The sequence below is a fragment of the Penicillium atrosanguineum genome (genome assembly GCF_028827265.1).
Source record: "Penicillium atrosanguineum strain IBT 20685 chromosome Unknown utg000003l_segment0_segment0, whole genome shotgun sequence".
NCBI lineage: Eukaryota > Fungi > Ascomycota > Eurotiomycetes > Eurotiales > Aspergillaceae > Penicillium > Penicillium atrosanguineum.
The window spans coordinates 979771-994135 of NW_026623135.1; the positions used below are offsets into that span (position 1 = coordinate 979771).

General features: G+C 52.5%; 7 protein-coding genes across 7 annotated transcripts; 5 read left to right on the forward strand and 2 right to left on the reverse strand.

The window, feature by feature from the left end:
* Positions 1 to 81: 81 nt before the first annotated feature.
* On the forward strand, positions 82 to 1500 carry N7443_003780 (uncharacterized protein; the record flags this gene model as incomplete). Its single annotated transcript, XM_056883836.1, has 4 exons — positions 82 to 208; positions 258 to 425; positions 479 to 594; positions 643 to 1500. The coding sequence occupies 4 exons, from the start codon at positions 82 to 84 to the stop codon at positions 1498 to 1500; spliced, it is 1269 nt and encodes a 422-aa protein (XP_056742114.1).
* Positions 1501 to 2490: 990 nt separating this feature from the next.
* N7443_003781 (putative RSC complex subunit (Sth1)) lies at positions 2491 to 6945 on the forward strand (the record flags this gene model as incomplete). Its single annotated transcript, XM_056883837.1, has 4 exons — positions 2491 to 2574; positions 2679 to 2853; positions 2927 to 6666; positions 6730 to 6945. 4 exons carry the CDS (start codon positions 2491 to 2493, stop codon positions 6943 to 6945), a joined length of 4215 nt encoding a protein of 1404 aa, XP_056742115.1.
* Positions 6946 to 7496: 551 nt separating this feature from the next.
* N7443_003782 (uncharacterized protein) lies at positions 7497 to 8411 on the forward strand (the record flags this gene model as incomplete). Its single annotated transcript, XM_056883838.1, has 3 exons — positions 7497 to 7536; positions 7594 to 8000; positions 8067 to 8411. The coding sequence occupies 3 exons, from the start codon at positions 7497 to 7499 to the stop codon at positions 8409 to 8411; spliced, it is 792 nt and encodes a 263-aa protein (XP_056742116.1).
* A 460-nt stretch (positions 8412 to 8871) lies between these two features.
* Positions 8872 to 10486, reverse strand: N7443_003783 (sterol esterase; the record flags this gene model as incomplete). Its single annotated transcript, XM_056883839.1, has 3 exons — positions 8872 to 10247; positions 10307 to 10386; positions 10452 to 10486. 3 exons carry the CDS (start codon positions 10484 to 10486, stop codon positions 8872 to 8874), a joined length of 1491 nt encoding a protein of 496 aa, XP_056742117.1.
* A 240-nt stretch (positions 10487 to 10726) lies between these two features.
* Positions 10727 to 11234, forward strand: N7443_003784 (PET191 family protein; the record flags this gene model as incomplete). Its single annotated transcript, XM_056883840.1, has 2 exons — positions 10727 to 10959; positions 11048 to 11234. 2 exons carry the CDS (start codon positions 10727 to 10729, stop codon positions 11232 to 11234), a joined length of 420 nt encoding a protein of 139 aa, XP_056742118.1.
* A 318-nt stretch (positions 11235 to 11552) lies between these two features.
* N7443_003785 (dolichyl-diphosphooligosaccharide-protein glycotransferase) lies at positions 11553 to 13098 on the reverse strand (the record flags this gene model as incomplete). Its single annotated transcript, XM_056883841.1, has 4 exons — positions 11553 to 11972; positions 12036 to 12742; positions 12796 to 12906; positions 12957 to 13098. The coding sequence occupies 4 exons, from the start codon at positions 13096 to 13098 to the stop codon at positions 11553 to 11555; spliced, it is 1380 nt and encodes a 459-aa protein (XP_056742119.1).
* A 356-nt stretch (positions 13099 to 13454) lies between these two features.
* Positions 13455 to 13776, forward strand: N7443_003786 (NADH:ubiquinone oxidoreductase subunit NDUFA3; the record flags this gene model as incomplete). The annotated part of the gene is made up of 2 exons (XM_056883842.1): positions 13455 to 13677; positions 13730 to 13776. 2 exons carry the CDS (start codon positions 13455 to 13457, stop codon positions 13774 to 13776), a joined length of 270 nt encoding a protein of 89 aa, XP_056742120.1.
* Positions 13777 to 14365: the final 589 nt, after the last annotated feature.

Here is a 14365-nt window from a genome sequence, read left to right on the forward strand (position 1 = left end):
CACCCAGTGCTCGCGTGCGCTATTCACTTTTGATTGTTTACCCGAAACTACCATTCATCTCAACGCCAGCCAACTGTCACCATGCACATGAACAAGAGGATCGGCCGCCTGAAGCAATGGGCCGGAGAACGGATGGGAGGAGAGGTCAAGACGTGCCAGTCTGATGACTTCAAGGCCATGGAGACCGAGATGGGAGTGCGGCACGAGGGTAGGTCTTTTCCCCCTCCATTCATCGGCAACGCTAACAACGGGCACAGGCGTCGACCGCATTCACAAGTCTATGACGGCCTATGTCAAGGCTATATCGAAGCGCAACGAGGGCGATGACAAGGAGAAGACTCTCCCCGTGGCGCATTTGGGAAGTAGCATGGTTACTCACGGAGAGGACTTTGATCAAAACTCCGAATATGGGCAATGCCTGACCAGTGAGTTTGAAACCAGATATCGGCCTAAAAGATCAATATCTGATTGTGTCTAGGATACGGAAGGACCGAAGAGCGCATTGCGCGCATTCAAGAGCGTTACATTGCTCAGGCGACTTCGAGCTGGCTTGAATCCCTGGAGCGATCCTTGACCCAGATGAAGGACTATCAGGTAAGTCACCTCTACCTATTCATCCGATCCCTGCTAATATCTCTATAGTCTGCTCGCAAGAAGCTTGATGCCCGGCGTTTGGCATACGACACCTCTCTTGCCAAGATGGAAAAGGCAAAGCGAGAGGATTTCCGCGTCGAAGAAGAACTGCGCAGCCAGAAGGCCAAATACGAAGAGGCCAATGACGATGTGCTCCGCCGGATGCAGGACATCAAGGAAGCGGAAGTGGACAACGTAATGGACATGGGTTCCTTTTTAGACGCCCAGCTGGAGTACCACGAGCGCTGCCGCGAGGCGCTCCTGCAACTCAAGAGCGAATGGCCAGGCAGGACCGGCCAAGTCCCATCACCAAGCCGTCGCCCAACCATCCGTGCGCGATCGAACACGGCTAATTCTTATTCGGAGCGATATGATCCTGTCCAGGAGGAGCTGGCCAGTGTCGCAGAGAGCCGTCCTACCATTCGTTCCCACAGGACCATCACGACCGAGTCCCCAGCACGAGAGCTCTACCCACCCACCATTTCATACACGCGAGGCACTCTCACCCGCACACCCACTTTCGAGGGGCCGTCGCAGCTGCGACAAGAACAGGCACCGGCCGCGTCCCAATGGGTCCAGCGAACCGCGAGCGATACCATGACTAGCGGCCGAAACAGCACACTATTCCCAAATGGCCGACTTCCTATTGACCCTTACGCCGATTCCGAAGAGGTGAGCTCGTACGGACGTTCTAGCCCCGAACAGAGTTATGGCAATCGGTCAAACTCTCCTGCTACATCTCACGGTAGCGTGGCATCTCGGAGGCCTAGCGCAACCACCCTTAGCACAGCTGGACTGGCCAAGAAAGCACCACCGCCCCCTCCTCCCTGCCGTTCTAAGAAGCCTCCCCCCCACCACCCCCGATGAAGCGGAGTCTGGTGACATCGAGTGATGCTTAGGGATTCGAAACTTCTGGTATCGGCCCTTTTTTGGGGGTTGATCTAAGCACGGGGGTTGGGGAGTTTTGAAAGCCACTTTTGACTATGGCAACTGGTTTCTTTTTATTCATTATTCCCACGTCACTCTGATCCCTCGGGATGTTGTTTGGAGTTGTTCATTCCTTATGTCATTCATTTCGGCTTGCACAGAATTTTCCCTGGATGGTACGGGGGTCTGCTTTACACACACACGGAAGGGATCACCAGCAGTTAGTCTGTAGATTTAGCAAATTTTTGCTTTGCAAAAGCAATGTTGATACTCGAATGCGTTGCATGTAGAGATATAGTGGAGTGTAGCGCGAGGTTGTATAGTGTATGGTTGCCGTGACCGGTATCAGATATACGCACAGACGCCGTGGCCCGGGACACGGCCTGAGTCAGCAACACGTGATCTGCGCACGAAATCTCCTCTTCGTCCTGTTGTTAGTCGCCCTTTGAAGCACCAGGTTTCCCCGAGTCGCGCGCAGTTCGGTCCCCTCCATCTCCATTTTCATCCATCCACCCTTCCCACGCGCCCACCCGACGCGACCATCGCCTTTCTAGGCTCCCTCTCCTATTGTCGCGCCTCCTCTCCCCCCCTTTATTCCCTTTCTTTCAATCCCCTTTTGGTACCAAGTACCCGCTCTCACCCCCATCCATCGATCGCATCCCCCGAAGCTCCGACCACCCAACCGCTGAGCTTCCCATCGCCAAGGCCTTCCCCAGGTCTTTTTTTCATTCATACCTCCCCGCCCTGATCGCCTCGACGCGCTCTTGCCCCCAATCGCGACCCCTTTCCCTCTTCCATCCCGGGCGCGACCTGGCTTCGTAGCAAAGTGGAGCTTTGGACCTTCAGTCCAGATCCGCCTCAGAGCCAGTCGCATTGTGCTCCCACCGCGTGCCTGATTTACATATGAATTAAGCCAACACGTGTCGCATCATGACCTCGTTGCAGCCCACGCCAAACATGGCGCGACCGAACCAGGTCCCGATGAACATGAGTAAGGTCAAGGAGAAGTTGCAAGTAAGTAACGCGCACCGCACCCTCCACTACACCCGTTGTATTCAACTACCTTGCGTCACCTTCATATTCTCATCATCAAAGATGATAACTAATATCTTCGACAGCGATACCAGCAGCTGAAGGCCGCCAATGTCGCCCACGACGATCCTGAGTTCGTGGATCTCCAAAACTTCGTCAGGAAGTTCCAGGAGTTCCAGGAGTTCTCGAAGAACAAGGCCGCCATGTCTCAGCAACAGATGAACGGTGCTGGTCCAAATGGTGTGCCCAATGGCGCTCATGGTAAGCCTCATCCCGCCTCATTCTACCATGCCACAGTTTTGCCTGTGACTCGCGACTTACCTGTCTTATATAGGCCGCACTGCCTCTAACTCTTCCGCCGCTGGCCTCTCCCAGCGAGCACCCACCGCCCCTGGTCAGCCCCAAACCCCAGGTGCTGGTGCAAAGGGACCCACTGTCGGAAGTGGTCGCTTCACCCAGGAGCAGGTCAGCATCTTCAGAGACCAAGTTACGGCGTTCCGGACACTGGCTCGGAACCAGCCCCTCCCGGCGGAGCTTATTGAGAAGCTCTTTGCCGACAAGAAGGCCAAGGCTCTTACCCCCGCACAGAATATCTCTACAGCTGAGAAGGTTATTGATAATGCCAACAAGAAGGCAGCTGGTCAGGCTGTGGATATTACTGAAGGTGTCATTTCGGGCAAGGAGTGGTACGATGTTGCTAAGCTGCCTGATGTGCTGCACAAGCACATCACCTACGGAACTCAGCCTTACCGTATTTCAAAACGATTCCCAGCCTTCGCTCCTGCCATCGGCATTGATATGCAGCAAATTCGCGCCGATGGCGAACGCATTCTATACAATCGAATCACCTCCCGGATCAATGAGCTTGAGCAGCTCTCGGCCAACGTGGGTGCTTGGGATACCAGCAAGAGCGACGTGCCCTCCGGCGATGACTCAACGAAGCTTTCTATTCTTCTGGAGCTCCGGAAGCTGCGTCTGTGGCAAAAGCAACAGCGCCTTCGCCAGCAACTCCGTAACGAGGAGCTCACCTACAGCGATCTGCAGGCCCGACCCAACCACGCGCACCACCGCCGCATGAAGAGACCTTCCCTGCGTGAGGCACGGATTACCGAGAAGCTCGAGAAGCAGCAGCGTGATGCTCGCGAGACACGAGAAAAGAAGAAGCAGTGGGACCAACTGCAGGCGATTATCAACCACGGCGCCGAGCTTGCCAATGCCACGATTCAAAGCCGGACTCGCTCACAGAAGCTGGGTCGTATGATGCTTCAGCACCACCAGCACATGGAGCGCGAAGAGCAGCGACGTGTGGAGCGCACTGCCAAGCAGCGTCTGCAGGCCCTGAAGGCCAACGACGAGGAGACTTACATGAAGCTCCTGGGCCAGGCCAAGGATTCTCGTATCTCGCACTTGCTTAAGCAGACCGACAAGTTCTTGAAGGAGCTCGCTGCATCCGTCAAGAGGCAACAGCGTAACCAGGCAGAGCGCTACGGTGACGATGAGGACCTCGAAGATGATGATGAAGAGATCGCTGATAGCGAGGAGGACGAGGAGGAGCAGCAACAATCCTCTGGCAAGAAGAAGGTTGACTACTATGCCGTTGCTCATCGTGTGAAGGAAGAGGTCACAGAGCAGCCTAGCATCCTCGTTGGCGGTTCTCTGAAGGAATACCAATTGAAGGGTCTGCAGTGGATGATTTCGCTGTACAACAACAACCTCAACGGTATCTTGGCAGATGAGATGGGTCTGGGAAAGACCATCCAAACCATCAGTTTGATCGCCCATATCATTGAGAAGAAGCGGAACAACGGGCCGTTCTTGGTTATCGTGCCTTTGAGTACATTGACCAACTGGAACATTGAGTTCGACAAGTGGGCGCCTTCAGTCAGCAAGGTTGTCTACAAGGGTCCTCCCAATGCACGCAAGCAACAACAACAGCAGATCCGCTGGGGCAACTTCCAGGTCCTTCTCACAACCTACGAGTATATTATCAAAGACCGACCTATTCTCAGCAAGGTGAAGTGGACGCATATGATTATCGACGAAGGTCACCGCATGAAGAACAGCAACTCCAAGCTGAGCAGCACCCTCTCACAGTACTACGTCAGCCGTTACCGCTTGATTCTTACTGGTACTCCTTTGCAAAACAACCTGCCCGAGTTGTGGGCGCTTCTCAACTTCGTTCTGCCAAACATCTTCAAGTCCGTGAAGTCTTTCGATGAGTGGTTCAATACGCCTTTCGCCAACACCGGTGGCCAAGACCGGATGGACCTGAGTGAAGAAGAACAGTTGCTCGTCATTCGTCGTCTTCACAAGGTTTTGCGTCCCTTCCTGCTTCGTCGTCTCAAGAAAGACGTCGAGAAGGATCTGCCTGATAAGCAGGAGCGTGTCATCAAGTGTCGCTTCTCTGCCCTGCAGACCAAGCTTTACAAACAGCTTGTCACCCACAACAAGATGGCTGTCAGTGACGGTAAGGGTGGCAAGACCGGCATGCGCGGCCTCAGCAACATGCTGATGCAGCTGCGGAAGCTTTGCAACCACCCCTTCGTTTTCGAGCCTGTGGAAGATCAAATGAACCCCACTCGCATGAGCAACGATCTTCTTTGGCGAACTGCTGGAAAGTTCGAATTGCTTGATCGTATTCTGCCTAAGTTCCGTGTCACCGGTCACAGAGTTTTGATGTTCTTCCAGATGACGCAGATCATGAACATTATGGAGGATTTCCTTCGCCTGCGTGGCCTCAAGTATCTCCGTTTGGATGGCTCTACCAAGTCTGATGATCGATCCGACCTTCTGAAGCTCTTCAACGAGCCCGGCTCTGAGTACTTCTGCTTCTTGCTTTCCACCCGTGCTGGTGGTCTGGGTCTCAACTTGCAGACTGCAGATACTGTCATCATTTACGATTCCGATTGGAACCCTCACCAGGATTTGCAAGCTCAGGATCGTGCCCATCGTATCGGTCAAAAGAACGAGGTTCGCATTTTGCGTTTGATCAGTTCCAACTCCGTTGAGGAGAAGATCCTGGAACGTGCACAGTTCAAGCTTGATATGGACGGCAAGGTTATCCAAGCCGGAAAGTTCGATAACAAGTCCACCAACGAGGAGCGAGATGCCCTCTTGCGTACCCTTTTGGATACCGCGGAAGCTGCAGAGCAAATTGGCGACCAAGACGAAATGGATGATGATGACTTGAACGAAATAATGGCCCGATCCGAGGATGAGATCGGTATTTTCCAAGAGATCGACAAGCAGCGCCAGCTGACTTCAGAATACGGTCCTGGTAAACGCTTCCCTCGACTGATGTGCGAGGAGGAGCTGCCGGATATCTACATGCAGGAGGACAACCCTGTCACCGAGGAAGTTGAGGCCGAAGTCATGGGCCGTGGAGCTCGTGAGCGCAAGGTTGCACGATATGACGATGGCCTGTCCGAGAGACAATTCTTGGAAGCTTTGGATGACAGCGATGATGACGCTCCTACCCTGGACGAGGTCATCGAGCGCAATGCACGTCGCGCTACCGACAAGGTAAACCGAAAAGAGGCCCGGAAGAGTGGCAAGCACGACATCGAGGCTTCTCCTGAACTGTCTCTGGATGAGGAGGAAACCCCCCAGCGCAAGAAGCGTCGTCGTGTTCCGGTTCCTCCTCCCAAGCGCAAGGCCGAGGAAATCGCCGAGGAGACCCCTCAGCCAAAGCGCAAACGCGGTCGCCAGCCCAAGATTCCGGACACGCTCAGCAGTGCTGATCGTGCCACCCTGAACCGTATCGTCACCTCCGTCGTTCAATCGCTGAAGGAGATGGAGCAGGAGATTCAGGGCGAATCTTCCGACAGCGAGGAAGGCCCGCTCGTGCGTGCAATTATCGATCCGTTCATGAAGCCGCCGCCGCGCGCACATTATCCCGACTACTATATGATCATCAAGAACCCTATTGCAATTGATACCATCGAGAAAAAGATTAAGCGTGATGATTATCAGAGTCTGAAGGAATTCCGGGACGACATCCACCTGCTCTGCCAGAATGCCAGAACTTACAACGAGGATGGCAGTCTCTTGTACCAGGACGCCAACGATATCGAGGTATGTCCTGTCTTTTCGCCTTTACCTTTGTTACTCTTGAGCTTTGTACTAACTCGTCAATAGGCCAAGTGTGTCTCCGAGTTGAAGAGGTTGACCGAGGACCATCCCGAGTTCGCCAACTTCGACGATCCCGGTTCCGTGATGGGCGACGGCCAGTCGACTGGTGCTGACACACCTATGACTGCTGGCACCCCCGGACAGCCGAAGCTCAAGCTCAAGTTCAACAACAACTTTGACAGTGCCTCTCTGAACGGAACCGACTTTGGTGACGAGGAATGAGCAACTCTTCCTCCAACCTCAAGGCTTGAACTACTCTGATGTCCGCTTGAGCTCATGTGTACCCGAAAATGCGTGCTTTCTTCTTTTTGGGAAAAGGCGTTCTCCGTGATTAACCGGTTTGGGCGACCCTGGAATGGAACGGACATGTGAGGCAGGGCGCTGTATTTTTTTTTTATTTCTTTTTTTTTGATGAGCGATCTATTTCTCAGGGCTTTCTACAGATGCTCCTGATATGTGTTTAGTATGTACTTTACAGTTCAGAACTGGCTTCAAATATACTGAGTCGATATTTGACCTAACTTCGTTGGATAATGTACTTTTCTGCGAGCTTCGTATGTGCTTGTGGACACACCGGCCAGGTGCAAATGGAGGGGCCAATGCGGTATTACAGTCGACGCATAGTGCATGTCGACTACAGCCAGTTGCAGCTGGCTGCTCACCGATTGTTTCCCAGGCTGTGCTGGAGGGGCAGCTCTAAATACGAGCCGCCTCCCTTGAACGATGTCTGATGTCTCCTGAGAAATCCACTCTCTATCAACACACGATCCACCATGTCCGAGAACAAGAACCTCGCTGGCAAAGTTGCAGTAAGTATGTTCCTGACCCTTCCAACTCTCTAGTCCCTAAACCCTCCTTACCAAAACAAAGTCACCGGCTCCAGCCGCGGCATCGGCGCAGCAATTGCCCTAAAATTCGCCTCCCAAGGCGCCAACATCGCCATAAATTACTTGACCACCGCCTCCGCTGCCGATGCCGTGGCTAGCCAAATCCGCGCCCAAGGCGTAAAGGCAATTGCCATCCAAGCAAACGTCTCGCAAGAGCAAGATGTCAAGACTATGTTCGAGACTGTCATGCGCGAGTTTGGAAGACTCGATATCGTCGTGAGCAACTCTGGCATCGAGCACTTTGGAAGTTTGGAGCAGGATACAGGAGATGATATTGATCGTATCTTTGCGGTCAATGTCAAGGGGCAGTATTTTGTTGCGCAGCAGGCGTTTCAACATATGAATGAGTTTGGAAGGGTTATGTTGACGTCGTCGATTTCGGCTGTGAGGGTTCGTACTCCCGTTCATGTGGCGCTGTGTAGATGGCTTTGTTTACAAGTGCTGATGATATACTAGGGTGTGCCGCGCCACTCGATCTACGCTGCGTCCAAATCAGCTATTATCGGTATGACCAAGTGTCTTGCCGTGGACTTTGGAGCGAGGCAAATCACTGTCAATTGCATTGCTGCTGGGGGTGTCAAGACGGATATGTATACTGAGATGGCGGCCAAGTACATCCCTGGCGGCGAGAAATTGACCCCCGAGGAGATTGACGAGTGTATGTCCAAGTGGTCGCCGTTAGGTAGACCTGGACTACCGGAGGATGTTTCCGGTGTTGCGAGCTTGATTGCTAGTCGTGAGTCGCAGTGGTTGACTGGGCAGACGTTCCATGTTTCTGGTGGTGCGCATATGGCTTCTTAGGGCCCATTTTTGTTACCCCGAGAGATATTCAAATGGTTGGATGATTCGCCGCAAATCCCGAGGCATTTACATAATGTATCCAATCTATTTTCTGAAGAGTTACAAATCGAGAATCGTCAATCGTATAAAGGACTCGGTCTTAACTCTTGGCGAGATGACTAATTTATACCTAGATGAGGCTGACTTTTATCCTGACTTCCCTTGATTCAATAAACAAGTAAAGAATCCTCCATGTTGAGGAGTTTCATTAGAAAAAAAGGAATGATGCGATTCACTGAAGCTGATTAGGTTGCAAGTTCAATTCTTATCTCGAGCAAAATATAGTGACCTACTAGGGAGGTGTTGTATCGCAAAAAAGAATGAACCGTGTATTGGTATTGCAATCAAAGACTCGCAGGTACGTTATGGGTATGAAGAGGCAAAAACGAGGGTATATATAGTAAAATGAAATCCCAAATGATCAAGACATTCCATAAACCCCCTTAGTCGGCAAGAAATGATGCGATCGCAGCGCCGATGTATTAGAAGCACGTCCGTCAAGAAGATACTTTGCATTTACATCGGGCTTAGTATCCTCAAGGGGTACGGCGCCATTTGAGCTATGGGTCTCCAGTGCATCAAAGACATGGCCAAACACCTGGCGGTCGACGTCTGATGCCCACAGGAAGTCAAGATGCTCATAGGAGGCAATTGGTTTGGCGACGGTTCCATGTGGTAGGCCTTGCAACATGACGTTGATATCGACGAGGCTGTCGCTGTCACCGTATAGGAGCACGATGGGTGTCTTGATGTTGCGGGTTGGGTATTTGACAGGCTTGTAGAACCGTTCACTTGCGACGACGCTGAAGGGGGCGTGGACCTCGTCGTCAAAGAATTGGAAGTTCTTGTTGCGGATGATCTGGAACCAGTGGACGACTGATTTGGTGCTCGTGAACGAATACAGATGCATATAGGCAGCGAGCTTTTGTGTCTGGGTGATGTTGCGGCATTTCCAGTTAAATAGCATCGAAAGCATCGTGTCAATAATGCGGACATAGATCGGTGGGTAGAGGATTGTTTGCCACATTGTTGTCGATGAGAGGATGCTGCGTCGGCCGAATAGTAGGAAAAGGAAGTCTGGGGATGCTTTCATGAGGGAGTCGACGATGCGGTTGCGAAGACCTGAGGGGGCCATTGCAGGCGCCAGTGCCACGAAGACATCAACCTTCTGATTCAACAGAGGGTGGATTGCGAGAGTGGCAAATGCTTGTGCGGTGCCTTGCGAGAAACCAATGTACGAGAGCGAAGGCTGGCCCGTCACCTCGAGGATATACTGGATGCTGTTGGGAATATCGTGGAAGGCGAATTGGTCGATCGAGAAGTCCCAGAACTCATTCGAGCCTGGGGAGTAGAACACCGACTTCTTCGCGTACTTATTGCCGCGATTATTGCCAAGCCACACATCGTAGCCCTTCTCTACCAGTTGGAATGGGAGGCATCGTTGCTCGTCTGTCAGGGAGACCCACACCTCACTGGACATGAGTAGACCGTGGTGGAGGTAAACAACTTTCTTGCTGATACTTCCAGCGCCTTGGTTAACGCGAGTCTTCTCTTCGCCCTTCCGATATGCCAATCGGTGCAGGCCAAGCAGGTATCCATCGCCAGTCTGAACAATGTGCTCCTCTGCTTCGTAGCCAAAGAGAGCGCAGATGTCAACGAAATCCGAAGCCTCAGCTACAGCTGAAGCCAAAACCTCTTCTTTTGTGCGCTTATCTTTCTTGACCTGCGCCTCGAGAGGCAAGATCTTGTTGAAAAGAGACTTGGATTGTTCGTAGCAGAAGCGAATGATGGGCGTGGCTGGATGAGAGTCAGTAGCCGCTTCCTAGATTCAAACAAGAAGCGGATAAGTCACTCACGTAGACAGAAAGTGATTAAGTGAATAATTGTCTCAAGTAGGACAAGTACCAGGGACGCAAAGAGTGCCAGGTACTCGAACCTAGGAGTTACATGTTAGTCGCCACGACATGAAGGTGGGTACCAGATACCCAGCAGGGGACATACCAGAAGAGCCTCCCAATAAAGGGGACGCGCGCCATTATGAGCAATGGCAGATTCAATGCATGCAACTGAACCAAATTCGTCTCTATATAGCAAAAGAAAAAGGAGAAGTGAAGATCGAGAAGTTGAGGACGCTTTGAGCGCGACGTCATGTGCATGTGAAATTGCTGACTCATCCGGGGTCCAATCAGCGAATGTTGAGATCGCCCGAATTTGCGATTCGATCGTCTCGATTTAAAGAAGGCGAGTCTTATATTAAGACTCGACACAAGTGAGCCATGCCAAGCTCATGCAATGATATCCGTGAGTCGCCCAGCTCCCGGTACCACAGATCCTACGCCCTGTCAGATGAGCTAACCGCATGTCCAGGCGAGGCACTGGCCCAGTGCCTGCAGGAGTCGGACTGTATTATGGTCCAGCGTCATACGCCGCGCGAATGTCTCACCTCGCCGCTGGCTGATGAGTTACCTACGAAGTGTCAGCAGTTGGCGAAGGGGTTCAGCGAGTGCAAGTGAGTTGATTACGACGTGACACCGGATTCGGCGGACCGGCCAAACGAGAGGGAATGATGGCTAATATGTGGATCTTCAATGATTTAGGCGCGGCATGGTCGATATGCGCAAGCGATTCCGCGGTAATCGTCCCATTGCGGTCGCTAAGGAGATGGACGCCGAGAAGTCATATTCGGGCGGGCAGCTTTACGCTGGTAAACCGGCCTACCAGTCCGTGAAGGAAATCAGTGGTGACGAGGTGCAAATGGACCCCGAGAAGACTCGCGGTCTGTAAGGCTATGTCCGATATATTGTTGGAGTTGCGAGAGCAGCACTGCCGAGCCGAGAACACTGTGCAGTTGCTATGTATTATCAAAGCGTGGAGGATATTCTGATTCATGCTGGCATGGTCTGGAGTTACCTTGTTTCTTTTTCACATTTGAATGTCAGCGCCATCTCCAATCGCAAATAGACACCGAATGTACAATACACATGGTGCAATGAACTACGGAACGAGACAACCGATCCCTAGTATATCGACTTTGCATGATTTGAAGCTATAGGCATCACAAGAAAAATAATCCACATCATGACAATATAATTGAATACAGATCTACTGCGTCTTCTTAGTCTTGTCAGCCACGGGGGCCGAGTACAGCCAGACAACGACAAACGCCAGGAAACCTCCAATCACCGACCACAGACCAGCGATCCAGACCCAGCCAGCGCTGATGGCCCAACTGCGCGCGTACTCGTCGTGCGCAAAGTGGCGCACCGTCACCTCGTGCTTCTCTTCGACGCTGGTGAGGAAGGGACGCTTGTAGTTGACGCGGAATGAGAAGATGCCGTGCTGATCGGGAGTGACAAACTTGGTGCTGTACACGGTGCTAGTCTCCGTGCGGCTGGTGGGCTCGAGGGCCAGACGGTGGAAGGGCGAGAGCATGGTGAATTCAAGCTGGAGCTCATCATCGGCAGGGAGCTCGAAGGGAACCCACTTGTCGTAGGAGTATTCAGAGATCTCAATGCTGAAGAACTGCAACAATAAAATGTAGTCAGTATGAGTTTAGCGAAAGCTTTGAAAGCGGGGAGCACATACAGTCTCATTCTTAATACGGTAGATCTTGGGGTTCAGATCCTCAAGAGCAACTTCGCCGTCGGTGACCAGGTGGTGCTTGATCTCGCCAACCTTCAGGACACCAGTCTCCTTGAAAGTCCAAGCAGTCAATTGCTTAGCGAACTCCCGGTTGACAGTAGTAGTCTTCTGACCGTTGGGAGTCTTGACGGAGGCGGAGAACCACTTGTCCTCCAGAGCCTCAACGGAGCCAAGAACAGTGAAGCGAGCAGAGTTGCGAGCTTGCATAGTCGAGACAATGTTCAGCTGGGAGCCAGTCGCCTCAATATCCTCAGCTGCGGGGATTTCCTCCTTAGGGTTGTACGCGTACGCAGTGTTCGGAGCTCGCAGGATGGGTGCGACGAGAGCGCTCTCACCACCCAGAGTCTGGGGAGCAACGCGGGGCAGGGCCAGGACACCCTCGCCATCGAAGAAGGCCTTAATATCAGGACGGAGCGAGCCGGGGCGCTGGAGGAGGAGAACGTCGTGCTTCTCGGCGGCCGAGATGGTGTCGTAGTTGAAGTGGTCAATGACGACAGCGGAACGGTCGCTCGAGAGGTGAACGTCGGCTTCGAGGAGGAGCGAGCTGACAGCGCTGGAAGTGGCGGACTTGCCGGAGAGAGCGAGGAGGATGTTGCCGTCCTTGTTCAAGAAGTCCAGAATGTGTTTGGGAGTCAGATTGGGGCCGAGTCCTATGCCATTAAGTCAATTGAAAGCTCCGTCAATAGAAATATACGATACCCACCCTTGGATTTCGGGGGGAGGACCAGAAGGTGGTCATAAGCTCGTTCGCCGTGTTCGAAGAGGGACAGCTTGTCGCTCTTGGGTGATTCGAAAGATACATCGTATCCACGGCCTACAATTGATGTTAGCAGAGTCCGTGACAATCGAATGACATCCAGTCACCTTCCAAATCGGACCACAAGGTCGAGAAAGAGCTCTTTTCTGTAGAGTCGTCCAAAACCACCAGCAGGCGGCTTCCGGAGCTACTCAGAGCGTTAACTGCTGCCAAAAAGCAGCAGAGAAGCAACGCAAGGCACCACCGCATCTTGGAAGAATCCGCGCAGCGGAGCAAATGCCGAAAAAGCGGAAGTAAAGAAGAAAAACAGGGTGGTGGAGAGGGGAAAGAAGAGTCGAGTATAGATAGAAAGGGCGACGTGTTAGATGGGCGATGCCAAGACCGACGCTGGGACCTGCGCATCTCCGAACTTCGACTTCACTTCTTCCCCACGGCCTCCCGATTTTGTCTGTCTCCCATCCCCGCCAACACTACCTACCAACCACCGGGTGGTTTCTGACTCTCTCAGTTCGTCTAGTTTCGAATTGCGATCTAGTCCGCCTCGGTCTTAAGACCCATCTCTCGGAAAACTTCACTTGAACCGTCGTTCGACTCTGCCCTTCACCATGTCTACCCCTCAATTCTGGTCGACTCCCCTCCGCTACCTGCGCTGGGCCTCCCACGAGAAGCCTGCCATCTTCTGGTCTATCGCTATCGGTGCAGCCGGTCCCGTCGCGCTCGTCGGCCTTCCCCCGATCCGCCGCGCTCTCGGTGACGTCGACCCCGAGCCTATCCCCATGTCCTACCCCAGTAAGGCCGACCACGACCCTTTGAACCCGAAATTGAATCGTCAGACTGCTATTTGAGACCATGAGGCTAACCATGAATCCCACGCGCACAGTTCCGAGCGGCCCGCGGAAGATCCCTCAGGGCTACGAGGACCAATAAAAAGGACGCAACAGTGACAAACCTTGCACCCGTGGAGGAATAGAGCCTTAATGGGCACATTTGTCCTGGACGAAATGGAAATTTAGCCCAAAGGAGAGGGGCTGTTAGCGATGCCTCATGCACAACTGGGATCCTCGGCAATGTCGTCCGCGGACCATTGACTCAAGCGACCCGTTCTGTCATTGTTTTCCCGAAAAGAGGCGCTTTGATACCAATCTTGTTTGTACTGCGATCTCGGGATAGTCGGATGTCGAGATCGTTGTGCCGTTGTATGTACTATGTTTTGAGAAGACCATCTATCCGACTTTTGAGTCGATTTCTTGTGTTCAATTCGGGGATTCTAGGCTGCGGGCTTTTGCTGGTGATTGTGGCATTTTGATAGGTGGCGTGTTACCAGGATGTGTATCGTGAGTCGTAGAGGAATACTGCGGAACTAATTGCTCGATACTGCTCACAATGAGCGACAAGGCATTTTTTCAAAGCATCATGGGCGACTATGCAGGTATATGAGTATTCTCTGCGGGGTTGAGATAGCATTTGACATACTCCTTCGCATTTCCTTTAGGTAAAACCTCACGACGCTTAACAT